Source organism: Crinia signifera, chromosome 2, assembly GCF_055691185.1.
Source record: "Crinia signifera chromosome 2, ASM5569118v1, whole genome shotgun sequence".
Classification (NCBI taxonomy): domain Eukaryota; kingdom Metazoa; phylum Chordata; class Amphibia; order Anura; family Myobatrachidae; genus Crinia; species Crinia signifera.
The window spans coordinates 91,654,407-91,681,300 of record NC_139218.1 but is presented as its reverse complement, the minus strand read 5'-3'; the positions used below and the strand labels follow the sequence as shown (position 1 = coordinate 91,681,300).

Sequence of the window (26,894 nt, the reverse complement as noted above, 5' to 3'; positions counted from 1 at the left end):
AATCAAAGGATGTGGTTTCTCAAATATAGTTGAACGTGTCTGTAGTTTCGGTGCTACTGTAGTCAGAAACTTCTATATACAGCATATAGTATTACTCAAGTATATGCTTTAAAGAAAGCTCCAAGGCAATTTGTAAATTCCTGTTGGAAAGTGGATTTGATATTGCTCACCAGGCTGGAGATTGTTATTTTTTTTCCCCTCATGAACCAAACTATACATACAGTTGAGAGGAGGGCTTGACGATGCAGAGCACTCTGTTAATTGCATTTGAAGTGAACTCTTCTTATCCAAAGAACAGTCTGGAGTCCACTTTCAAGCTCTTTTTTTTGTTATGTTACATCTGAGTGCGATAATAAATGGCTCCCTTCAAATTGAAAGTATGGGAGATTGAAGAAAGATGAGAGGAAAAGAGAGAAGTAGGCATTTAAACACAGCTCGCTAATCAGTCTTGTTCAAATGTAGCACTGCAGATTTAGATCAGCTAGGAAGTAGCCATGTATCAACTTCTACATTATATTGTGTTTATATAGTACTGGATATATTTGATAATATGGTATTGCTTTGTAAAATGTATATAAATGTACTGTAGGTGTTTCTACTAAGTAGGTGTAGCTGAGAGCTTTATCGCCCCAGGGGCCTGAAGGCCTCAAGCAACCAATGCCCTTAGAGAGATACAGTATGTAATAAAAAGATGCTCATGAACAGAGCACTGCTCTGGGTGAAGATGTACCACTAGAAAGCCATTTTAGTTATAAGCTACTGTATTCTATGCATCGTACTGTATGTATAAAGAACTAGAGAAGGATCAGTCTCCCACACAATGGCTAACAAGCTCAATAGACAGGCCTCTACATTTCTAGATGTACTGTAGGTCTCTGAGGAATCATATGGGGTCCATACAGGCCTATTGATGTGAGCAATAATTACTTACCTGATGAATTTCACAAGCTGACATGGTTATTATAAAAATAACACAATAAATACATCACCATGCACTTATTAACTACTGGACATAAAAGTGTGTTTGTGGGGGAGGGGGAGGGGAAGGAGAGAAGGGCAAAAAAATGTTGATCCTTAATTTTCCTTCTTACCTCAAATAAGGGAATATAAGTGGAATTAATAACCTAACATGGATTTACACCTGTGCTGTGCTGCTAAGCGGAATTTATGGCCTAATTCAGACTTGATCACAGGGCAAATTTGTTCTCAAAATGGGTAAAACCAGGTGCACTGCAGTAACATGTGCAGAGAGAGTTAGATTAGGGTGGGGTGTGTTCAAACTGAAATCTAAATTGCAGTGTCAAAATAAATCAGCCCGTATTTAACCTGCGCAGAAACAATCTCTCTCTGCACGTTACATTTGCCCCACCGGCATTGCTCATGGTTTTGTCCATTTTGAGAACAAATGTCATGCAATCAGGTCTGAAGTAGGCCCCTAGTCCTAAGAAGTTTATATTTCATTGTAGCTACAGTGTATAGTGGGTGAAATTTATTAAGATTGGATTTCTATTTCACATGGGATTTTGCTATGGGCAAGCAATCATAATCTACTTCTTATTTAGCACCTTCTAGAACAGGGAAGGGGAACATTTTTTGTGCCAAGGGCCTTTTGTATGGGGAAAAAATTCCTTGGGGGCCATATGTAAAAATTTCTCTTACAAATTGTCCTGCTGCAGCCGTCCCACGCTCCGGCGACTGCCGCTTAATAGGACTGACAGTCTCAGGCTGCTGTTGATTAAGAGGAATCTCATGAGAACTACCGACCTCTCGCGAGAATTCCCCTGTACTTTACTCCCGGTAAAGCCGCCTGGCGGGTGGGAGGGCCATACGGCCCACCGACCTGAGGTTCCCCACCCCTGTTCTAGAAGATAACAGATAGTATCTGATTGGTTGCCTATAGTAACATTAATTGTGAAATATAACTCCTATCTTAGTAAATTTCCCCCATGATGTGGGTTTTGAACAATTTTAATATATTAAAGCAAGCTTACAGTTTAAATATACCAGATATTAGCATTATAGAAAATGTTTGATAAGCATCAAATAAGCAAAAATCACATTATACAGATGGAGCGCCTCTCCGCAGATTTTCGGCGGAGAGGCGATCCATCTGACTGGGACGCACGAGCATCTCACAGTGGAAACCCTGCCCGTCTCCTCTTCAGTGTGTGGGGAGGCAACGGGGACCAGCGGGGAGACGACGATGTTTTAGAATTTGCAGATGGACCAGCTTCTTAGCATTGATATGGAACAGGTGATATCCATATAGAAGTTTTCCTTTCAATTGATAAATCGGAGCTATCCATACAGCTTCAGCCTAATTGATAAAATGTAGCTTATAAGGGAAGATCTTTTACATGTTATTAAAGATGGAAATCATCTTTGAGAAATATTACAAACAATATTGAATATCACTGCTAATTTGGACACTCTTTCAGACATACACCTTTCACACATACTCCAAAATCCTGGGTTTTTGCACATGAACGCGCATCAACCTGGAATATTGTTATGTCTGAAATGCACCAACCCAGGACTGTATTCCAAGGTCCCTGACCCTACAATTGACCTGGGCTTTTACCAGGTTTTTCTCCCTGTGTTGGTGGCCTGGTTTAAGTTTGAATGAAAATGCACTCTGGCTGCTTGAAAACTGTTTTAATTAGCGATGAGTGGGATTGGTTCCGACCACTCCCAAAACTTACCTAATCCGAGGTGGCTCGCAAGCTGTACGATCCAAGTCTAGACCAAATGTCATCTTCCCGCTGTCTGTTTCTCAGGAGACTCGAACTCTATATAAGTCCTGGATCGTCTCCATCTTCCTTCCAGTAGCAACTTGATGCATGAGCAGTGCAGTTTTTAGTGCTACATTAATCCTTACATGGCCAGATACATCCATGCTTCATTCACACCAACTTATCCAAAATAATGACTCGGACCACAGAAATTGTCATGAATGAGATTAGCTTTTTATTCTTAGGAGGGAGGCCTATTTGAAGCTACTGTAACTCTGAATAAAAATGTCCCTCCTCTAACTATGGTGGCTCGATAAAATCATGTAATAAAAATTTGAATTAAAAATCAAAACAAAATACTTTAAAAAATAAATAGAATGAGTCACCAAAAATAGGGTCACCTGCCCTGATGTAACACGCAAGTGTACAGTTCATCACCCCACCCTTATTGGACCACCATAACTGAAAAGAGGACCACCTGCCCAACTCACCTCAACATGAAGCGACAGCTCAGCTAAAGTGGTGTGTGGGCCCACCTGGACCAGAGATGCAACCATCAGAAAAAACGCTCACCATGCCCCGCCACTCTCCCAAGTAGCTTCCACCCAGGGAAAAATAACCATTTATGATACAAAAACTACGAAAGCCATTCTGAAGCCAGTCACTAAAAGCTGACACAACAGAACCACAATTAATAACTAAATAGGGTCAGAGGACAGGAAAGAGACAGAATGGTTCCATAACTCTCTCGAAGCCTATTATCCCACTCCCCCTGATTTATAAACAACCAATAAAATTAACCATCAGACCCAAGATGTCCCACACAACAATAAAAGCTTAACCCCATGTTGTCCTTATAACATTAAGCGTGTCAGTACTAGGCTGGAAAGTTTAGATCATTTCCAGGCACACCTGGCCTTCCATGATCTTACATTACAATATGACTTAATAAAGCATTACGTGACATACAACACCAAGAAGCAACATGGCAGAGCACGAGTTGCAGGGTGCATTACATGGCATATGGATGCATTTGTTTACATAACAAGAAGGATTTAAGGGGTCTATGTTTAAGCTTTGGATGGAGATAAAGTCTCTAACATGGTAGATAGTCTGATTGGCTGGAACTTTAGCATTGTCCACTTTATCCCTTAGTAAATAGACTTCTTAGTCTAGATTCCCTAAGGTGCCCATACACAGTGCGTTTTTCAGGGGCAATACGTGATTCCGCTCACATCACATCGCACAGCACAGAAAGTGTGCAGCCCATACTTTTTGTACTAGATTGCATCGTATCTAGTACAAAAAGCACGGTGCTGTAGCACATTGTATGCTTTTTGTACTAGATACAATGCAATCTAGTACAAAATGTACAGCGTTCATCACTCCGTGTATGGGCACGGGTGTATGTAGCCTGTGTAAATTATATTTTATAAAATACCTTTCCTTCAACATGGCTTATGTTTTATTATGCGGTGACAGTATTTTACATCTATTAATATTATCATGTTTGTTTTATTTTTTGCAAAAATGCTTCATTCATTTACTTTCTATGGGTGTGGATTACAAGGTGAACAGTAATTAGACCGCTTTTGAATGGTCAATAGTGAAAAGGTCGATACATGAAAAAGTTTGACATGCAAATAGTTGACACAGGAAAAAGTTTTACTTTTAGATGTTTAAGTCGACATCTGTCAACATGGACAATTAGTGTAATGCTTTGATCGCAATGCTAATAGTAGACCACATGAATCAAAGTCTAAAAAATCTTTAAAAAACTCATGTAAACCTAATGCTTTTGTCAATGCCAACCTAGTGCATGTTGACATTTTGACCACATGGACAAGTTGCCTGTTGAGTGTCGAGTTAACAACTGGAACCAGATTCTTATAGGTTGTTTCCCTATAGTCCAGGGCTGGGCAACACCGGCCCTCCAGATGTTGATGAACTACACATCCCAGCATGCCGTGCATCAGTTTCAGCATGGCCACATAGCAAAACTAATGCAAAGCATCCTGGGATGTGTAGTTAATTAACATCTGGAGAGACGGTGTTGCCCAGCCCTGCTATAGTCCATAGATATTCATTAGTTAGCATTGGACCGTGGTTCCAAAACTTGGTCCGCAAGGAGCACTAATGATCCAGATATCCATGCTTGGCTGCAGCTAACTAAAAGAGTACCTCAGTCAATATGATCAATTTAAAATTGTAGTTGACTTTATTTGATTCTGACATAGTAATATTCTGACATTTAAATAAACAAAAACATGAAACATTTTTACAAATTCACTATTACAAAAGAAAGAAGAACAATAGCCATTATCATAGTGATTTTGTCTTTCGAAAAAATACTAGAGATGTGAGCAGAGTCCAGTGTTTTGGTTCTAAACTTCTGTGTGTTTTGATTTTGGCCAAACCACTTTCAAGTGATCTGGGTTTTGTTACAGATCTGGATTTCTTTATATATTAATAAAGACAGCTAAAACCATGTTTCTCTGACCTGTTTTCATTTCTATATTGTTAAAAAAATCAAACACATTAATTTCATACAATTTCCAGTATATTCCGGCAATTTTGTTGCCCCTTAAATCACAAATCAAATGACTTACATGTAAAACATATGATTTGTACAGGATTTGAGATTTGAGATCTAAACTTGCGGGAATACCTGAGCAAGGACTAAAATGTCTTTACGTGTATAGTTTATAGTTTAAACGATAAAGGGGGGAAATTATAGAAAATTCAAATATACCTACGTTTTTAACAGTACAGGAAAGTCTTCAAAGAAAGGGAAGTATTAGAACTTGGGACATACGTACACTAAAACTTGAGGGAGGTGCTGTAGGTTCAAGGGAAATTGAAAGAAAAATAGCTTCAGAGAAAAGGTAGTGAATAGGTGGAATAGCCTCCCATTAGATATGATAGAGACAATGTAAATGTGCTTGAGATAGGCACATGAATATTCTTACAAAGAACTATAAGGTTTATTTACTAAGGGCCAGATGTACTAAGCTTCCAAAGTGATAAAATGGAGAGTGATAAACAACCAGCCAATCAGCTCCTGCCTGACATTTTTCAAACACAGTCTGTGGCATGGCAGGTAGGAGTTGATTGGCTGGCTGTTTATCACTCTCCATTTTATCACTTTTGAAGCTTAGTACATCTGGCCCTTTGCCTTGGAAGGAAACAATCTTGGCCGCTATTTCCGACGGGGAAAATTCCTCTCTGACTCTCCCCAGGCCTCTCTGACTCTGAGATATGGCTACACTATCGGGGGCAGTGGTGCAGAACTCAGCCCATAGAGGGCCCAACTCCGGCCCCAGGCCTCACTGACTCCACTGCCACTCACACTGGCTCTCCCTTCAGCCAGGGCCTCTGGCACACTGGATCCCCCAAGCCACACAGCAGGACAGCCTCTGGATCCATCCAAGCTGACTCCTGTGGTGTGCTGGAGGGGAGATGGTGCCCAGTGTCACCCCTGTCATGTTCTATATCTGTACTGTTTTTTTTTTTTCCTTACTTGCTACCTATCTGGCTGGGGCAATCACCAAGTTGTGCCACTGAATGGCTGCCTGGGTGCTGTACAGCTCTGTAAATACATGTTCCCCATGTCTGTGTCCCTCATCAGGATGGGATACGGTCATTAGGTCTACACCAACTAGGTCGACAGGCAGCAAGGTCGACATGGGTTTAGGTCAACATGGGTCAAGGGTGACGGGTCATTAGGTCAACACAAGCTTTAGGTTGACAAGGTCTAGGTCAACAGTCAAAAGGTCGACATGGGGGTTTTCACAGTTTTTTGAGCCGACATGTGCCGACAGATGGTATTTGATGCCCTACCATCCACTAGGGCATGGCGGGAGAATAAAATAGTGTGCCGAGCATAGCGAGCGATGCACTTCAAACTGTGTCCATGTCGACTGTGTCGACATTTGGGTAAAAAAAAGTGAGAACCCCCATGTCGACCTTTTGACTGTCGACCTTGCCCATGTCGAACTAATGATTGTGTCGACCTAATGTCCTGTTGACCTAGACCCATGTCGACCTAGACCCATGTTGACCTTGACCCATGTCAACCTAGACCCATGTCAACCTAGTGGTGTCGACCCAATGCTTGTCGACCTAGTTGGTATAGACCTAACAACCCACACCCATCAGGATACATCCAGTGCATATCTGTATGTGTGATATATACAGTATCTTTACTGTCACTGTTTACTTATTTATTTATTTATTTATTAACAGTTTCTTATATAGCGCAGCATATTCTGTTGCGCTTTACAATAGCAGACAGTGATACAACAAAACAGGGTATTTACAGACAGTCAAAATGTAGGAGGGCCCTGCTCGCAAGCTTACAATCTATAGGGAAATAGGCACTGATACATAAGGATATATACTGTATTCTTTATTGCATCGATTCCACCAGAATGCAAGGTTCTATGACTGGTTCTGGAATTTGATAAGCTTGCCTGAAGAGATGAGTCTTCAGGGAACGCTTATAGGTTTGGAGACTGGAGGAGAGTCTTATTGTGCTTGGGAGGGCATTCCACAGAGTGGGTGCAGCCCGAAGAAAGTCCTGCAGTCGGGAATGGGAACGGGTAATGAGTGTGGTTGAGAGACACAGATCTTGGGAGGAGCGTAGAGGTCGTGTTGGATGATATTTTGAGATAAGAGAAGATATGTATGTTGGTGTAGTTTGGTTTATGGCTTTGTGTGTAAGTAAAAGAATTTTGTATTGAATACGGTAGAATACAGGTAACCAATGAAGTGACTGACAGAGTAGCTTTGCAGACGATGAACGTCTGGCTAGGAAGATTAGCCTTGCAGCTGCATTCATAATGGACTGTAGTGGTGAGAGTCTGTATTGGGGAAGGCCAATAAGGAGACTATTGCAATAATCAATGCGTGAGATGATGAGAGCATGGATTAGAGTTTTTGCAGTGTCTTGTGTAAGGTAAGGGCGAATTTTAAATATGTTTTTTAGGTGCATGTGGCATGATTTTGAGACAGATTGAATGTGGGGTACAAAGGAAAGTTCTGAGTCAAGAATAACACCTAGGCAGCGAGCTTGAGAGGTAGGAGTGATTGTCATCTTCTCAACAGCGATAGAGATATCAGGTTGGTAACTACTATTTATTGGCGGAAATATAATTAATTCTGTTTTTGAGATATTAAGTTTGAGGTGGCGAGATGACATCCAGGTTGAAACAGCAGAAAGGCATTCAGAGACACGGCTCAATACAGATGGGGACAGGTCCGGGGAGGATAGGTAGAGCTGAGTATCATCCGCATACAGATGATACTGAAATCCAAAGGAGCTGATTAGTTTGCCTTGTTCCCACGATGGCTGTTGCACAGCAATCCAAATCTAATTCCTAGTATACGCAAGTATACCTGGCCAATAAAGCTGATTCTGATTCTTACCTACGTCAAATTCTATGTTTCTGTGTTACATTATCTTACACATGCATGCACCTTAATGTCTTGGCAATCAGCATACAACATATAAAAAGCTTTCCCAGAGAAAAAAAATTTCACCACAAAACATAACTAAGAACTAGCAAGCTACTATTCACAACCAAGATGTGCAGATAGTTATATATAAAAAAAATATTAACATTCCTTTGGACTTAATGTGTCACTTATATTTAATGATATTGGCGCTTCATAAAAATTAAAATCACAAAACAACAACTATACTTACTTGCAACTTCAGTTTCTTATTAGGCACGGTTTGCAGTTACGCCTCCACCTTTTTTTAAGCTAATTTTTCATCACTTTGACACATTACCAACATAAAGAACTTTTCTGAACACTTTACTTAAAGTTAATGTACTTGCAATTGATTAATGATGTTTCCAACATGAAAACCAAGAGAAAAAAGTCACATCATCACTTAATAAAGCAATGTGTTGCTTAATTTAACAGCTATTACAACAGCTTTTGCTTTATTCATACCAATTCTCAGATCGTAAAAATTTCACAGCATCTTCAAATCCATCTTGAAAAATGGACTCCATTTTGTCGTGGCTTGGTGGAAACAATGCTTGACGGAGTCTTTCAAAATTGGCTGGTGATAGCTGTACAGAGGTTTAAATGAGGACAAATAAATTATTTATTTTTTCGTTGAGTCAATTGTACATATATTACATGTTTTTTGACAACTTATTGTGCATGTACACTTTAACAAACATTCACAAAGCAAGGGTAAGCAATAAGCAGCTCTGCAGCTACTCTAGCACTACAAATCCAAGTAAGCCTTGCCACTGTTTCACTTTCAGGCGACATGCCAATATGGTTGCAGGACATGCTGGAGTGTTTAGTTAAACCGCAATCTGAGGGCCGCTTACTGCCCATCTCTGGGAAGGCCGCTTACTGCCCATCTCTGCTATAGAGGAAATATTTGAATAAAACAATACAAACATTATTAAATTTATATGTATATATATATATATATATATATATATATATATATATATATATATATATATATATATATATATTATATGGGATGTGCACCGGCCACTTTTTGCGTTTTGGGTTCTGATTACTTTCAGGTTTTGGGTTCTACTGGGTTTTGCCAAAGCACCCCCTCAACGTTTTGGTTTTTGGGTTCTGATTTTTTTTTTTAAAAGCATAAAAAACACTACGCTATTATTAACCTCAATAGCATTCATCTCCACTCATTTCCAGTCTATTCTGAACACCTCACAATATTGTTTTTAGGCCAAAAGGTTGCACCGAAGTAGTTGGATAACTATGATAAGAGACACAAGTGGGCGGCACAAACACTAGACTGATATGGCACACTTAATAGCACCACTGGACTGATATGGCACACTTAGCATCACCCCTGGACTAATACAGCACACTTGGCAGCACACATGAATTATACGGCAGACTTGGCTCACCCCAGGAATTATTTGGCAGACTTGGCTCACCCCTGGACTGATATGGCACACTTTGTATCACCCCTGGACTGATACGGCACACTAAGCATCACCCCTGGACTAATATAGCACACTTGGCAGCACACCATGAATTATACGACAGACTTTGCTTACCCCAGGAATTATACGGCACAGATGGTGGCACCCCTGACCTGATACAGAACACATGACAGCACACATGGTATTATACGGCACAGATGGCGGAACCCCTGGACTGACACAGCACACATGGAATTATATGGCACATCGTGACACTCCTGCAGTAAAAAGAGTTATTATTTTAATAAAAAAATGGCAGCACCCCCGGATTGATACAGCTGACTTAGCAGCACCCCATAAATTATACAGCATACTTGACTCACCCCTGGACTGATACGGCACACTTAGCATCACCCCTGGACTGTGACGGCACACTTAGCAGCACCCCATTAATTATACAGCAGACTTTGCAGCAAGCCATGAATTAAATGACACACTTGGCTCACCCCAGGAATTATGCGTCACACATGTGGGTATCCCTGACCTGTCACAGCACACATAAAATTATACGGCACAGATGGCGGCACCCCTGGACTGATACGGCACACATGGCGGCAGTCATGGAATTATACAGCAGAGAAATTCCTGCAGTAAAAATAAAAATTTGTATTCTTTTAATTATAAAAAAGAGCAGCACACCTGGAATTATACGGCAGACTTAGCAACACCCCATGAATTATACAGCACTCTTGGCTCACCCCAGGACTACAGCGCATTTAACAGCCCTTGCAGTAAAAAAAAACCCAAAAACACCTTATTTTTATTTTCATTAAAAAAAAGGGCAGCTCCCCTGGTCTGATACGGGACACATGGGTTCACCCCTGGAATTATACGGCACACATGCGGGCACCCCAGGACTGATACAGGACACATGGGGGCACCCATGGAATTATATGGCACACATGCGGGCACCCCTGGACTGATACAGCACACATGGGAGCAACCCTGGACAAAAACAGCACACATGAGGGCACCCCTGGATGGATACAGTACACATGCGGGCACCCCTGGACTGATACAGCACACATGTGGGCAACCCTGGACAAATACAGCACACATGAGGGCACCCCTGGATGGATACAGTATACATGTGGGCACCCCTGGACTGATACAGCACAAATGTGGGCACCCCTGGACAAATACAGCACACATGTGGGCACCCCTGGCTGGATGGATACAGTACACATGCGGTCACCCCTGTTCTGACAGCACACATGTGGGCAACCCTGGACAAATACAGCACACATGTGGGCACCCCTGGATGAATATAGTACACATGCGGTCACCCCTGTTCTGATACAGCACACATGTGGGCACCCCTGGACAAATACAGCACACATGTGGGCACCCCTGGATGGATACAGTACACATGCGGGCACCCCTGGACTGATACAGCACACATGTGGGCACCCCTGGACAAATACAGCACACATGAGGGCACCCCTGGATGGATACAGTACACATGCGGGCACCCCTGGACTGATACAGCACAAATGTGGGCACCCCTGGACAAATACAGCACAGATGTGGGCACCTCTGGATGGATACAGTACACATGCAGGCAGGGCCGGACTGGAACCAGAAATCGGGCCTGGCATTTTGAGCAAACAGACCCAACAGCAGTAGGCGGGACCCTTATATAGGGTCAAAATAGAGGCATGGCCTCATGGAAAGGAGGCGTGGCATCACAAAAAAAGGAAGCATTACACATTATCGAACACACTGTAATTCCCATTACACATTATGGAACACACCATTATGCCCATAGAGAGCTCACTGCAACGTCCCCGTGTGGGATGTGCTTAGCTCCTATGCTGTTGCGCAGCTCATACCAGTGCCGACGAACATCAGAAACATGGCACAGGCTCCTGAGACAAACGGTGTTCCCGGTTTGGCAGCCAGTCATTAACTGTGGCTGTGAGCTCTGGTAGGCTGGCGTGCAAGTTCCATCTTTCAACTGTCCATAGGAGCTCAACAGACAAGGAGCTGAGCACGCACCATACAAGGCCATTGTGGTGGCAGGTGGTGTGTCCCTACAGGACCCAGCACCATAGGCTGCAGCCTGATTAGCCCATTGGTTTGTCAGGCTCTGGCCACCTCCCTGTAGTTTTATTTTTTTAAATTTTACCAGCCTTGACAGTCCTCCATATATAATTTATTATTCATGTTAGATTTTCAGTTATTTCTCTGGCCACTGCCTGTTATATTTAGTTTATTTTTGTTCCCTGCTAAAATAAACTAAAATATAGTTCCCTTTAGTTTAGTTTTGTCCACCCCCCCCAATCCCCTTAAATGAACTCACCTCCTCTGGCTGCCTTGTTGTTGCTGCTCTCTCCTATCCTGTCCCTCCGCTCCACTCACTGCTCTTCTCAGCCTCAGAGACAGGAATCACTTCCTGTCTGCTGACTCAGAGGCTGAGCAGTAGTGTGTCATCCCCGGCTGCAAAGGATGCAGGGCGCTGCTGCAGCTGCATCAATGTCCGACTGCAGCGACCCCCCACATGAAGCCTGTGGTCTGCCAGTGCCAGACCCAGCCGCGTATCTCCCCCATTTTTGGCCGGTAGTTCCGCCCGTGGTGCAGAGTGTACGGTCACTCCAGAGTCGGTCATCCACCACCAGAAAGCCACACACGTTCACTGGGTCCGGTCCCAGCGGAGGACAGCAGCGCTTCCTCACTAGCGCAGCCATGTCAATATGCTGATGACGCGAGGGGGCAGGGGGAGCGGTGCGGCGCTACTGCAGTGTGCAATCTTCACAAAAATGTCCCACAAGGCCATCGGCCCTTCTGGCATTTGCCAGATGGCCAGTACGGCCCTGCATGCAGGCACCCCTGGACTGATACAGCATCCCTGGACTAATAATGGCCAGGGATACCCCTGGACTGATACAGCATCCCTGGACTAATAATGACTAGTAATTAAAAAAAACTTTTTTTTTCTGCTTTGAATTTTTTTTTAAATTAAAATAATGCAGCCCCCTCTGTAGCACTAGCAGCCCCCTCTATACATTAACCCCCCCCCCCCCCCCCAGCGGGCTTCCCCCTCACACCCCTCAGTAGACAGCATGGACACATCCGTGCTGTCTGAAATCACCAGCCTGTTTGAAAATGGCGCCGACCGCCGGGAACTATATATCCCCAGGTCTCGCGAGAATCCGACGCGGGATGATGACGTTTTAGCCTCGATTTGGACTCGAAAGATGGCGGAAACCGGCGAACTCCTCGGATCCAGCCTCGGATCAGGTACATTCGGGGGGGGGGGGGGTGTTTGGATCTCTAGGATCCGAACCCGCTCATCTCTAATATATATATATATATATATATATATATATATATATATATATATATATAAATATATATATATATATAGGAAACGTTTTGGTGGTACCCGCGCTAATCCACCTATTATCAATAAGTCTGTTCACAATGTCACGAAAATTTTGCAGAAGGAACACAGTCTCTTCTCCTACACCACTTTCCCTTTTTCCAGGGCGGCTGCTCTTTTCCAGAAGGCTAGTCCAATTTAGCCCAGTTCAAGAGAATCTAGAAAAAAGAGGTGAAAAGAGCACCTCCTAGTGTAGTAATTAGTGTATTCAGAGTTACACTTCCACCAATCAAGTAACACCCAAAATCGTGAAGGTGTACCATTAGCGGTGGTATCCAACCACCTTGTATATCGCGTTTTAACGTCACTCCCAAGCCACAATCAGCATGTATGGAGAAGATCCTATCCCAGAATCCACTGGCAATGTGTCTCCAATGACCACAGAGGAAAGAAAACAAAGAGAGAGATCCTAGTGCAATATTATAGTAAAAAGGAATTTATTCAAAACAAAAGACAAATATTGCCCGTTCAAGATAAAAAACAAATGAGGCTTATCTGAAAATGCTTTTTGTCCAAAGCATATAATGGATCAGGGTAACCTCCACGGTGTACCCCTCTGCTCAACGCGTTTCGTCCTAGTCTAATAGCCTGGACTTCCTCAGGAGCATAAAATAACACTGTCCCCTTACCTATATTTATACCACTGGGCGGTCAATTTGAGCACTAATTGTTAGTGGTATAAATATAGGTAAGGGGACAGTGTTATTTTATGCTCCTGAGGAAGTCCAGGCTATTAGACTAGGACGAAACGCGTTGAGCAGAGGGGTACACCGTGGAGGTTACCCTGATCCATTATATGCTTTGGACAAAAAGCATTTTCAGATAAGCCTCATTTGTTTTTTATCTTGTACGGGCAATATTTGTCTTTTGTTTTGAATAAATTCCTTTTTACTATAATATTGCACTAGGATCTCTCTTTTTGTTTTCTTTCCTCTGTGGTCTTTGGAGACACATTGCTAGTGGATTCTGGGATAGGATCTTCTCCATACATGCTGATTGTGGCTTGGGAGTGACGTTAAAACGCGATATACGAGGTGGTTGGATACCACCGCTAACGGTACACCTTCACGATTTGGGGTGTTACTTGATTGGTGGAAGTGTAACTCTGAATACACTAATTACTACACTAGGAGGCGCTCTTTTCACCTCTTTTATATATATATATATATATATATATATATATATATGATTAATCTACTGCATGTGTGTAAATGCATATATTATTTGTCATCAAAAGCAGAAGAGCACTACCATGGCAACTACATCTTTATAGAATGATTGGATATATTTAAGTGATAAATACAGGTCTTAGTTGTAAACAAAATCCAATTGTAACCAATATATGACATTAAAACACACCAATTACACCCTTACACTACAGGTAGTTGTTGAGTCACTGATACTGGATGTTCGTAGTATTTACCACTTTCTTCTAACTCATTCATACATATACCGGTCTTGCTAGGGTATATCTGAATTGTCTGAGTCTTCCTCTCACTGCACTGAGGGCCTTATTCTGGTTCACTCTCAGAGGCAATTTCCTTCTCAAATGGACAAAACCATCTGCAGGTGGGGCAGATGTAACCTGTGCTGAGAGAATTAGATTTGGGTGGGGTTTTAATGCAAAGTGAGATTTATATTGCAGTGTAGAAATAAAGCAGTCAGTGTTTTCCCTGCACAGAAATAAAATATCTCACCCAAATCTAATTTTCTATGCACATGTTACATCTGCCCCCCCCCCCACCCCCCTGCAGTGCACATTTGAGAAAGAATTTGCCTCTGAAAGTGAACCAGAATAAGGCCCTGAGTATGTTATACTTCTATATACAGTATGTTATACTTCTATATGCGGTCATTGTTGAAATTAAAATGATACGCATTTCACCATGGATAAGAAAGGACAAATGCAGGATTTTTAGAGGGGGATTTCCAAATGTTTGACTTTATAGCAAATGTGGACAGCAATTGAAGAGGATATACTAACTTAAGCTATAGTTTGCCTCACATTGTACAAAGTGCACATGTAAAAAACAAATAAATCAGATACAGGACATGATATGTATATTAATAACATAAGTACATCCACTAGGGCATGGTGCCGAGCGTAGCATAGTGAGGCACCGTGCCTGAAGCACAGCAAGCCATGCGAAGAGACACAGAGGTACGTTTCGGTGTCCATGTAGACACGACATGTGCCAACAGCCAGTATTTCATGCCCTACCATCCACTAGGGCGTGGTGGGACAATAAAATAGTGTGCCGAGCATAGCCCCAAGCATGGTGAGCGTTTCGAACCATGCTAGGGGACACGTGCTACGTTTTAGCATTTATGTTGACTGTGTCGACATTCATGTGGAAAAAAAACATGTTGACTTTTTCACTGTCGACCTTACCCATGTCCACCTAATGACCCTGTAGACCGTACCGATGTCGACCTAATGACCCAGTCGACCTAACCCATGTTCACCTTTCTGCATAGCAACCTTAAGCCATGTCGATCTAGTGGTGTCGACCTAATGTTTGCTGGTGACCTAATGATCCATACCCTATTTAAATGTTTTCAATAGTATCCCGTATCTAGAACCTTACTATGTATTCCAAGACCATTTTTGACCAGAATCCCCGTGCTCTTTGCCTAGGACCTATTAGATTACAATGTAGAATTTTGTATTCAGATACAGGCGATGCGAATGGGACGCATTTTGGGGGAAAAAAAAGAATTCACCGGACTTGTCTGCTGACTCTCTCCAGGCATCTCCAGCTACATGCAATATTGATGCAAGATGTACAAGGACACATCGAAGGTTGGTAAAAGTTTAAAACACCCATAATAAATATACATACTGTATATTCTGTAACAAAGAACTGAGATTTCCAAGTACACATTCTCCCACCACAATTTAACGCTTTTTTACTGGAAGCTGCTCTCTGGTCTCTCTGTCCTGATGTGCTAGTGAATTGCTCAGATCAATGCACCTAACGGATGATGTAGTAAATTCCTATTATATACTACTGCTATTGTGATCATGATTTCAGCAATTGACTGTGGGAGGGTCCAGGCAACTGGAAACCCACCCCGTGTTTGCCTATACAAGTTTAGTAGCTCAAGCTACTGTATTTTTCATGTGCTGGGGCTAAATGGCAGGTGTGTTTATTATGGAGGGAGGATAATGGATGACTTAATGCGTCTGTGTGTTCATTTCAGTGCATGTGTCGGTTATATATAGTGTTTCCGTGTGAAACCTTAGTATTATTACATGTATTATTAAGATTTTTTGTATTATTGGTTTCCAAACTTGTGCTTTCCAAAAATACAGTGATTGCTACTTATATATTATTAAAAATGACTGTAGACAAAATTATGCTTTAAACAATCAAAGAAGAATGCAATAGGGACAAGAGGTTTGGAATAGTACTCTCATTATTAAATCATGCACATGAAAGCATAGCATGTGGCAAGGCAAGAGTTTCATATCCAAAAATAATTACCAGTACATCTTGCATGGCTATATTAAAATACAGGTCAACATGTCCTTTATCCTCAGGGCAGATATCTTGCCGACCGCAGAACGGAGATACAGTAACAGTGCGTCCAGTGGGCAGGATAGGAAGACCATTTGTGAATCCTCCATCAAACCATTTCTGCAACAACAAAAAAACAACAGTATATACTGTATTTTGAAGACTTATTCTCTTAAAATACGATTACACCCTCCTAAACCACAAGAGCAGAATGTCATTTTCTTATATCATTAGGAGAACCCTGTATCAATTACAGCAGTTAAAAGGAAACAATCAAACAAAACCACACACCCAAGGGTTATTTTTATTGAAATAAAATACTGCCCATAAACATTCTCATTTTCAACTTCATTATAAAATAAAAATCTTCTTCTGTATGGGCATATTCTAAAGGGAAATATATAAAAGTCAAACACAAACTGTTCACAACAAGCACAGAATGATTATAAAATGATTTGAACAAGTTAAGTCTTCCCCATTCAGTCAATTAAAATGGTTTCCCATGATGGCTGTTTGGGATTGGCATAGAGGTTACTGAGCCTCTCAATCAATTACATTTATATATTCTGTGAAAAGAGCTGTTCACAATGCAATATTGTGGTGTTTTAAACAACTGGTTTAACAAGAAATTAGAATTCCTATTGCTCTCAATGATAAAAAAAAAAAGTTAACATTGTGAAAGAGTTGTATGTATGGGTTTTGGATAGTCTTGTTTAAAGTTTATTTTAAGAAATGTGTTTTGGCATTAACTTACAATACTTGAACACAGTGATATACTGTATGGGGATCTTCAAATGGATGGTATCAACTATGCTGGAAAACCCAGTATTTCTTAAGACTATTGTTTATCCATCCTAATATGCAGACACACCCACATAGGCACACGTCACACATATACACACACACACACACACACACACACAGCCACACAGGGACACACATATATACACAGCCACATACACAAATAAAGCCACATGTATAAACACTGCCACATACACATATACACATACAGTAGCTACATATGCACATACACCCACAATTATACACTGCAACTTACACACAAACACATGTATACACACAGCTACATATGCACATACATCACATGTATACACACAGCAACACACACACACACATGTATGCACATACAGTAGCTACATATGCACATACCCCACATGTAGAAACTGCCACTTACACACACACACACACACACACACACATGTATACACACAGCTACATATGCACATATACCCACATGTACACACACAGCAACACACAGACATGTATGCACATACAGTAGCTACATATGCACATACACCCACATGTATACACACAGCAACATACACATATGTATACACACAACTAAATATGCACATACATCTACATGTATACACACACCTCTGTAAACACAGCCACATATGCACAATCAGTCCATACATGCACACAAAGCAACACATGTATATAAACACAGCTCTATATAGATACACACACAATACACAAATACTTTAACACACACTACAACCGCCCCCTCTCACCTATAAAAGAGGCATCCATCTATATCATGAGGCATGAGCCAGAAGATCGTAGGAGGTGGAGAGCTGGACGGGCTGCAGGGCTGTCAGGAGGAGACAGGGGCTCTGCGTGTGACAGAAAGTCCCATCTCCTCCTCTCACTGAGCTCCTGGAGCAGCGCTGCTGATCACTGCAGCGCTGCTCTCCTCAAGTATTCTTGCTGGCACGCAGGGGCTGGAGTTTACCAGAGGCAATGGATGTCAGGCCGGGTGTCCCCTTCAAACGTGACGCCCGGCGGCAAATGACTCCATTGCCTCCGGGACTTCCGCCACTGAGTCTACTTCACATGTGATGTTTCTATGGGCAACCAATCAGATCCTGTCTACTATCTTCTAGAGCTGGGGTAGCCAACTCCAGTTCTCAAGAGATACCAACAGTGCATATTTTCCAGATCTCCTTACAGAATCACAAGTGAAGTAACTAGCTCCACCTGTGGATCAGTTAAAATGTTTTAGCTAGTAATGAGTCCACCTTTGCAGCAGCTAGGTTGTCTGGAAAATGTGAGCTGTTGGTAGCTCTCGAGGACTGGAGTTGGCTACCACTGTTCTAGAGGGTGCTAAATAAATAAGAAGTAAATTCTGATTGGTTGCCCATAGCAACATCACATGTGAAGTAGAATTCACATCTTAGTAAATTTTCCCCTCAGTGCCTTACTGAGTTCTACTAGCAGTCTCTGGGAGGGATAAAGGATGGATTTTTTTTTTTCACTACCACTTTAAAGGCTCAACTATAGTAAGGTACTTATAGAACTAGGTCTAGTTCCCACTAAGACACAATGATTGCACTTTGTATTTTAATGTTGGGGAAATGTAAAAAAAAATGCAGCCCTCCCCTTCCCAGTGGAGTACCCGAAAGCTGTAGATAGGATCAGATTTTGGGAAACTGAACTTGCGATATACCGACCATCAATGGACACAATGTTCCAACCATCGATGGTCACAATGTTCCATCCATTGATGTTTGAACCATGGTTTATAATAAAATAGATGATTTTATAAATTATTTCCTAAACAAAGTTTTATTGGAAATACTTTAAATAAATGTTCTTGACCAAATATAATCATTTAAAAATCTATTTGCAGATGTAGCGCCTCTCAGCCAGCCCTGGGAATCGCCAGATTCCCTGAGCTGTCAATCGCTGTCGGAGAGGCGCTGCATCTGATGGGGACGCGTGTCCCCTTAACTCGGTGGTGGGTGGCAGAATCCCTGCCTGTCTACACTTCCGGGAGACAGGCAAGTTTTTTTGTGGTGAGTTTTTTGTATTTTGCATCCAACTAACTGCAAGGCCGCTCTCCGGACGAAGGACTGGACGGCAAATCAATGGAGAAGTGCTTGGTTTTCAGTTTCTGCATTTGAACCTTAGGTAAGCAACATTTTGTTGAAATGTCAATTTGTGTTCCCAGTTTGGTTGTGGGTGATTGTGGTGTGTGTGTTTGTGTGTGTGTGCGTGTGTGTGGGGGGGTGTAATGGTTTTTGCTATACAATATTTTCGGTTTCACGTGGGTTTTAGAATTGGGATGGGTATATGGTATGATTTGCACAGTTTTTTCTACTTTCATCTGTATTCACATTAGGAATGTTTCTGCAATGTAATGTATGCTCCTATCATGTTCCATGTGTGCCTGCATGAGTTTTGGGGTGTCTCATTGTAAGACACTGGAAAACCCTTGTCACGACAACCAAAACTGTCTAGTTTAAATTGACGTCAAGCCGCCAAAACAGTCTCGACGGATGAACATTAAATAGGTTTCAGGTGATATATCGACAGTTCACCCGAAATACAATACGTCAATTCGTGAAGTACCCATCACGACAGTCAAGAGAAGTGAAAATTAAAAAACGGTCGATGTAAAACTAACAGAATAACAACAAAAAATACACATTGACCAGGATCAAACAGCCCCCTGAATCTGCCGCCTTCCTTTAATTGACCTAGTACAAAAGCTAAATGCTACCAGCAGAAACTAATAATACTTCATAAAATTTAATAATTTCATGAACAAATAACCGTTATGATACATTCTATAAATTCGATTATTTGGTACTTATGTAGTATCTGGACGCCCGATTAAAAAATCGGGTCCATCGCATCACATCGCATGCGACCAAATCGCATGCGATGTGATGGACCCGATTTTTCCATAGGATTCAATGTTAAAATGGACTGAGTCCATTTTAACATAGGATTCTATGGGAAAAAGGGTCCTTTTCATTTCCCCACTATCCAACTACGCATGGAGTTGGATATAAACCTGTGGCGAGCGTAGCGAGCCACCGAGCCCGAAGCGTGGCGAGCGCAGCGAGCCCCGCGAGGGGATGCGGAATACTTTTTAACGAATCCGCGTCCGCTCGCCACGCTTCGGGCTCGGTGGCTCGCTACGCTCGCCACAGGTTTATATCCAACTCCGTGCGTAGTTGGATAGTGGGGAAATGAAAAAGGACCCTTTTTCCCATAGAATCCTATGGAAAATTGGGTCCATCGCATCGCATGCGATTTGGTCGGATGCAATGCGATAATCGGGCGTCCAGATACTACATGAGTACCGATTATTTAATTTATTATTGAAACTTAAAAAAGCGGTATTCAATGCTGCTGGCGAGGGGATTTGTACATCGAGAATGGCTTTTCCTCACCGAAAATAAGTCATCCTCGTTGTGAAACCCCCTCGCCGTATTTAATGTTGGGGCTCGAATCCTCGCCATGAGAGGCCGGCGAGGATCCCCTTACACAGCCAGGTTCGCTGTAAATGCAGCAAGTCTGCCGCATTTTGTGGTGAGCACTGCCATTTTAATAGCCACACTCGCCGCTTCCACCTCGCCTCAGGGAACAGGCGAGAAGGCAGACGACGAGTGAACCTCGCCTCAGGGAAATGATTGAATACACTGATGGCGAGTTATCGACATTTCTATGTGCCAATAATTTATAACTCCCCGTCAGGGCATTGAATACACCTAAACGTATGAGTTAATCAATACTTTCTGTCATGACAAGCAATGTCCAAATTCAGTGCTTCTCAAGAACCAGTCACAAGACACACTAGCAGCACTAAATAAAGTGTCTGCAATTAAGCATGGATATACTTAACCCTTTGAGTGCCAAGGGAATTTGTCAAAATAGATTTGAAATTTGCCAAGCAAATATTTCTATTCATCAAAATGACCTGTAATGTTTACCTTATATAGGAAATGTAATCTTTTTTTAACAACATTTTTTTTTATTTGAATTTATATAACAAATGTGAGTGACGCTGGCATTTTCAGCAGATATTTTGCGCATCTCTCACAGAACAGAATTTAAAAAGCACTGTCCTTACTGTTCAAATAAGTCATTGCTTGAGCTTTTACATCTGTAGTAATGGGATGCAGTTACAATCCTGGCGGTCGGGATCCCGGCGTTCAGAATCCCGACGCCGGAATCCCGACCGCCGAAATGCCGACACATTTTCCCTCCGTGGGTGTCCACGACACCCCTGGAGGGAGAATAAATTAGTGTGCCGAGCGTAGCGAGGCACCGGGCCCGCTGCGTGGCGAGCGCAGCGAGCCCGCAAGGGGGGGCGATCCACGTCCCCCCCTTGTCGGCATTTCAGCTGTCGGGATTCCGGCGTCGGGATCCCGGCGTTCAGAATCCCGACGCCGGAATCCCGACAGCTGAAATTCAATACTGAATCCGTAGTAATTATGCTCTTTATGTAATTCTGATATTTAATTTGACTCAAAACTGAAGTGTAAATTATTCATGTGAACATCAATGGTCATAATCAAAAGGTGAAAGTAACTATTGATCCTTACCTCTCCTTTATACTCTATAGCATGAATACCAGCATACACAGGCACAAAACAACTTGCCAGAAGTACCTGTAAGAAGAAATAAAGTTGTGTTATATTTGTATACTGATCTATTTAGTACAGCTAAAACAACAGGATAAAAGAGAAATTACATTTTCTACATGGCAACAATTTCCAAAACAGCCATTCAGTTTAATTAAACCCAATAACCACGCTCATGCTTCAAAGATTAAAGACATAATCAAATGCTGTTTTATTCAGCTTTATACAAGTGCAGGAATTACAGTGTAAGGCTGGGGAGATGAACCTTACCATCGCCTTGTTACATAACAAGCATGAAATAGTAATAAGCTGCAAATTTCACACTAGTTCTCAAGTCCCTTTTTAGTCACTTTGCAATACATGTTAAAAAGAAATAAAAAAAAAAGTCTTTCAGCTGCTAATACATAAATGCAATTCTATATTATTCCTGGCAGTGTCAAAATAGATATTTAACCTTGAGCTTATTCCTTTGACATCTCTGTACCCTGCTAGTCTATCCAAATGAAATGACGGTTTATATACAAGTCTATACAAGTCATCTACATGGGCACATGCAATCTTACAAGACCTCAATACACTATATTTGCTCTTGAGAAATAATGACCTGGAGAGATTAGAGATTCTGCAATGACACAGGGCCGGCGCTACCTTCTCTGCACAACCCACAAAGCAGGGAGGCGCCCTGCTGAAAATGTGCTCTCCCTGCTCTGCCAAAGCTGCCTGCACCACACCGCCTGTCATATAGATAACAGCGGGCAGCATGAAGAGCTTGCTGTACTACACCATGCGCCAAGTCCAGCCCCCTCTTCATCAACGGAAGGACCCTTATGTGCCTGTCCTACATTATGAAAGGAAGCAGCACCGTAAAAACAAAAAGTGGCACCCATTTCACTTGGCCCTTCGTACACCCTATGCGGTTATTTTGGTGGCTCTTGGCTGCCGCAGTCTGTCACACATTATGGCAAGCAGCGAGCTGCACCAACAGCATGAAGAGCTACCCAAGGTCCTCAATCTGTGTCTGGATGTCAGGATCCGCCACCCTACCCATTCCATCCTGTCCTATCTGCTGCACCTGTCAATCTACAGATGGAGCCAGCCTCATCTAGCCATCTCTGCATAGCCATGGTGAGCCATGCTGAGCCAAGGCTTATTGTTCTCAGCTGCAATTCAATACAGAACAATACAGTAGGGGATTAGCAATCCCATTACTCACTTAATCCTATTAATCCTATTAAAGGGCTAAATGAGGATGGCTCCATCTGTATATGTCAATCTAATGATGAACAGGCAGCAGCGCCACCTCTCCTTCCTCCCCTCTTCTCTATGAAGGCAGTGCAGTCCTCAACACTCCGCCCCCTCTATCTCCTCCTTCTCTCCCCTCAGTAAAGTAAAGAGTGTAATGGTATCCTGCCAAAGAGGAGCCTATGCAGATAGAGGTGGGACATCAAGAGAAGGCCTGGAGAAGATTTAATAAGCAAGCAGGTGCAGAAGAACTGTAAGTGTTTTATTATAACTGTATAGAATATATATTTTTAGTAATGATTTTTTTTTTTTGTATAATCATTGAGACACTTTTCAAATAATGGGGTGGGGTATGTTAATGTTGAGATACTGGGCAGATTCAGTTTGTAACTCTGAAGTGTGGAAATCGCTATTTGGCAACTTCCACATTTCTGCACATACTGGTGTGGGCACTATTAGTGTCGGCAACTAGTGTGGGCATATGTATAGGCAGCGTTACTACTGTCGGCAACTGGTGTGGGTATATGTATAGGTAGCACTACTACTGTCGGCAGCTGGTGTGGGCTTATATATATATATAGGCACCGCTACTACTGTCGGCAACTGGCGTGGGCAAATGTATAGGCAGTGCTACTGCTGTTGGCAACCGGTATGGGCATATGTATAGGCAGCGCTACTACTGTCGGCAACTGGTGTGGGCATTACATATAATTAGCACTACTGATGTTGGCAACTGGTGTTGGCGTTACATATAATCAGAGCTACTACTGTCAGCAACTGGTGTGGGCATTACTGTACGTATAAGAAGCACTACTACTGTCGGCAACTGGTGTGGGCGTTATGTATAAGCAGTGCTACAACTGTCAATAACTATGGGGGTTATGTATAAGCAGCTCTAGTACTATTGGAAATTGTGGGCATTATGTATAAGCAGAGCTACTACTGTGGGCATATGCAGGAGTACTCGGGGCATTACATGTAGCATAATGTGTGTTATAATGTCATACGGCCATTATGGTGTGCTGCATATTATGTAAGCAGCATCACAATGTGTGGCATAATATATAATGGGCATTACTGTGTGTTATAACGTGTTATGGGCATTACGGTGTTATTGGTACTTCCCCATGAAGCCACACTCCTACATTTTTTACTGTGGTGGTAGGGCAGTCACCAATTCCCTTTCTGGCACAGAGCACCAAAATGGCTAGTTATGGCAATGATGTTGTGTAAGGTAAATAAGATTGTGCTACTGTGTGGTGGAATTTGAAATGGGAGTACTATGGGAGTCTTTCTTTTGGTGTGCAATGTCCCTTTTGTATAGTATGGGAGGGCGCAAATTTATTGTGTGCAGGAGGGCGCCGAACACCCTAGCACCGTCCCTGACATGACATACAGTATCTAATTGATATGAGCAATAGCACCTCTGCTAGGTGAAACTGACATAAGGTCTGATTTTAACCAGCGTGTAGGGGCAACAATGATGGGGAACATTGCTGGGCTGAAAATCTCTCAGTGTATACATATTGAGCAATTTTAACCCTTCTGATCGATTTTCCCAGTGCAGGACGATAGGAAAAGCTGTCCACCCAGTTGCGCATCTGCTGGTTATAACAGCAGATGAGTGGCGTCCACCAGCGATGATGTGGTAGCTGCTGCAGCTCAGACTACAAATCGAAGTTGCTTTCAGCTCAAAATCGCCCAGTGTATATGGGCCTTTAGCGTCAGTTTCTAACCAGGAGAAAAACTGGGAGATTTTGGATAACCTTCTAGGAGATTTTGACTATCTAGTCAAAATATCCTGCAAAAACCTCACCATGTGTACACCCATTTAGATGCCAGAAGTGTTGGTCCCCACCCTGTTAATTATCCAGGTTTATTAGTACAGTATACACTTTGTATTCTCTTGTCTTTATACATTTGTTAATGTGTGCACTGATTTCCTTATCTTTCAGTTCATTTATTTTTTATACTTATTTGTTTTACTTGTTACAGTAGTTTTGCTATTTTAACATCTGTCATTTTCAATCTTATTTTATATGTAAAGCCATGTCATTAATATAACAGTTTAATGCTTTCAAGGAAGTATCATTTATTTATTGTTTTGACAATCAATTCATGTATAAGTGGAATGCACTTGGATATACAGGTTTTTATTTTATTCATTTAGTGAAAAGCCCAATAGCGTCATTCAGTGTAACTAAGGGAGCTCCATCTGTTGCTAGTGCCCTAAGCAATTCACTGTTACAGGATATAGCATGTAACTGGCTATAGTAAACATGTGAAGGATTACTCAGTAACCTCATGGCACTAATGTATCTTTGTGGTTTGCAAGGTTGTTCATTTCTGTGCCCTACCCTGTCTGCGCTTGAGAATTTGGAACTACAGTAGTTTTCTTTGCTATTTAACTCAAAACCAGCTTCTGTTAGCTGTATGTAAAAGAATTCAGAGCACAGGGAGTGAGATGGAATGCAGCTAACTAATGACAGCTTGTTCCACAGTTGTTCAAGATTTTAGCTAGGAGCACCAACACCGCATGCATAACTTCTTTCAAACAGTGGGTTCTCAAGAGAAGGACTCTATGGTTCCCAACCCTGGTCCTCAAGTACCCCCAACAGTGCACGTTTTCCAGGTCACCCGGCAGGTGCACTCATTATTCAGGCACATTTGAAAAGATCCACAGGTGGAGCTAGTTATAGCACTTGTGATTCTGTGTGGAGACCTGCAAAACATGCACTGTTGGGGGTACTTGAGGACCAGGGTTGGGAACCACTGCTCTATGGGGTATCCAGGATTTTGGCTACAAACATTTATGCGGACCCCTCAACAATTTTAAATTACCACTGGTATGCGCTATATTGATACCTACTGTACGGTCACTTGGTCTACAAGCATTAGGTCAACATGACTGAATGTTGACATGCAGGATGGTCGACATGACTGAAGGGCAACAGGGTCCTTACTTTGACACAAGCATTAGGTCGACATGGGGAAGGTCGACATGGGGTTTTCACTTTTTTTTTTAGCCGACAGGCGGTATTTTCTGCCCTACCATCCACTAGGGCAGGCATTCTCAACCACGGTCCTCAAGGCACACCAACAGTGCAGGTTTTGTAGATATCCAGGCTTGAGCACAGGTGACTTAATTAGTATCTGAGGGATTCTGATTAAACCATCTGTGCTGAAGCCTGGATATCACTAAAACCTGCACTGTTGGTGTGCCTTGAGGGCCGTGGTTGGGAATGCCTGCACTAGGGCATGGAGGGAGAAAATAATAGTGTGCCGAGCTTAGCAAGTCACCGTGCCCAAAGCATGGGGAGCTCAGCGAGCCATGTTAGGGGACGTGGTGCCATGTTCCAGTGTTTATGTTGACTGTGTCGTCATTCAGGGTAAAATAAGTGAAAACCCCACGTCGACCTTTTGACTGTTGACCTTCCCCATGTCAACCTAATGACCATGTCAAACTAACCATGTCGACCTTCCTGCATGTCAACCTAGTTGGTGTCAATCAAATAATCCATACCCCTCCCCGCTACCCATCATCTCTCTCACCGCTGTGGCAGAAAATCATGGAGGTGCTAGCAGCAGAAGCAGCAGTGTCCAGCCCACCAGCCCTAGTCTGACCATCT

At 42.4% G+C, this 26,894-nt stretch overlaps 1 protein-coding gene across 4 annotated transcripts in view; it reads right to left on the bottom strand.

The window, feature by feature from the left end:
• Positions 1-5,869: 5,869 nt before the first annotated feature.
• The window catches only part of PNPLA4 (patatin like domain 4, phospholipase and triacylglycerol lipase), an 80,012-nt gene continuing 58,987 nt past the window's right edge, over positions 5,870-26,894 (bottom strand). For all 4 annotated transcript variants that reach the window (XM_083172570.1, XM_083172568.1, XM_083172567.1 and 1 more), the window contains exons 5-7: positions 21,985-22,050; positions 16,595-16,747; positions 5,870-8,815 (exon numbers count right to left, since the gene is read on the bottom strand). In XM_083172570.1, coding sequence (XP_083028696.1) covers positions 8,684-8,815; positions 16,595-16,747; positions 21,985-22,050 — 351 coding nt within the window. In that variant the 3' untranslated portion in view covers positions 5,870-8,683. The remainder of the gene's footprint in view (positions 8,816-16,594; positions 16,748-21,984; positions 22,051-26,894) is intronic.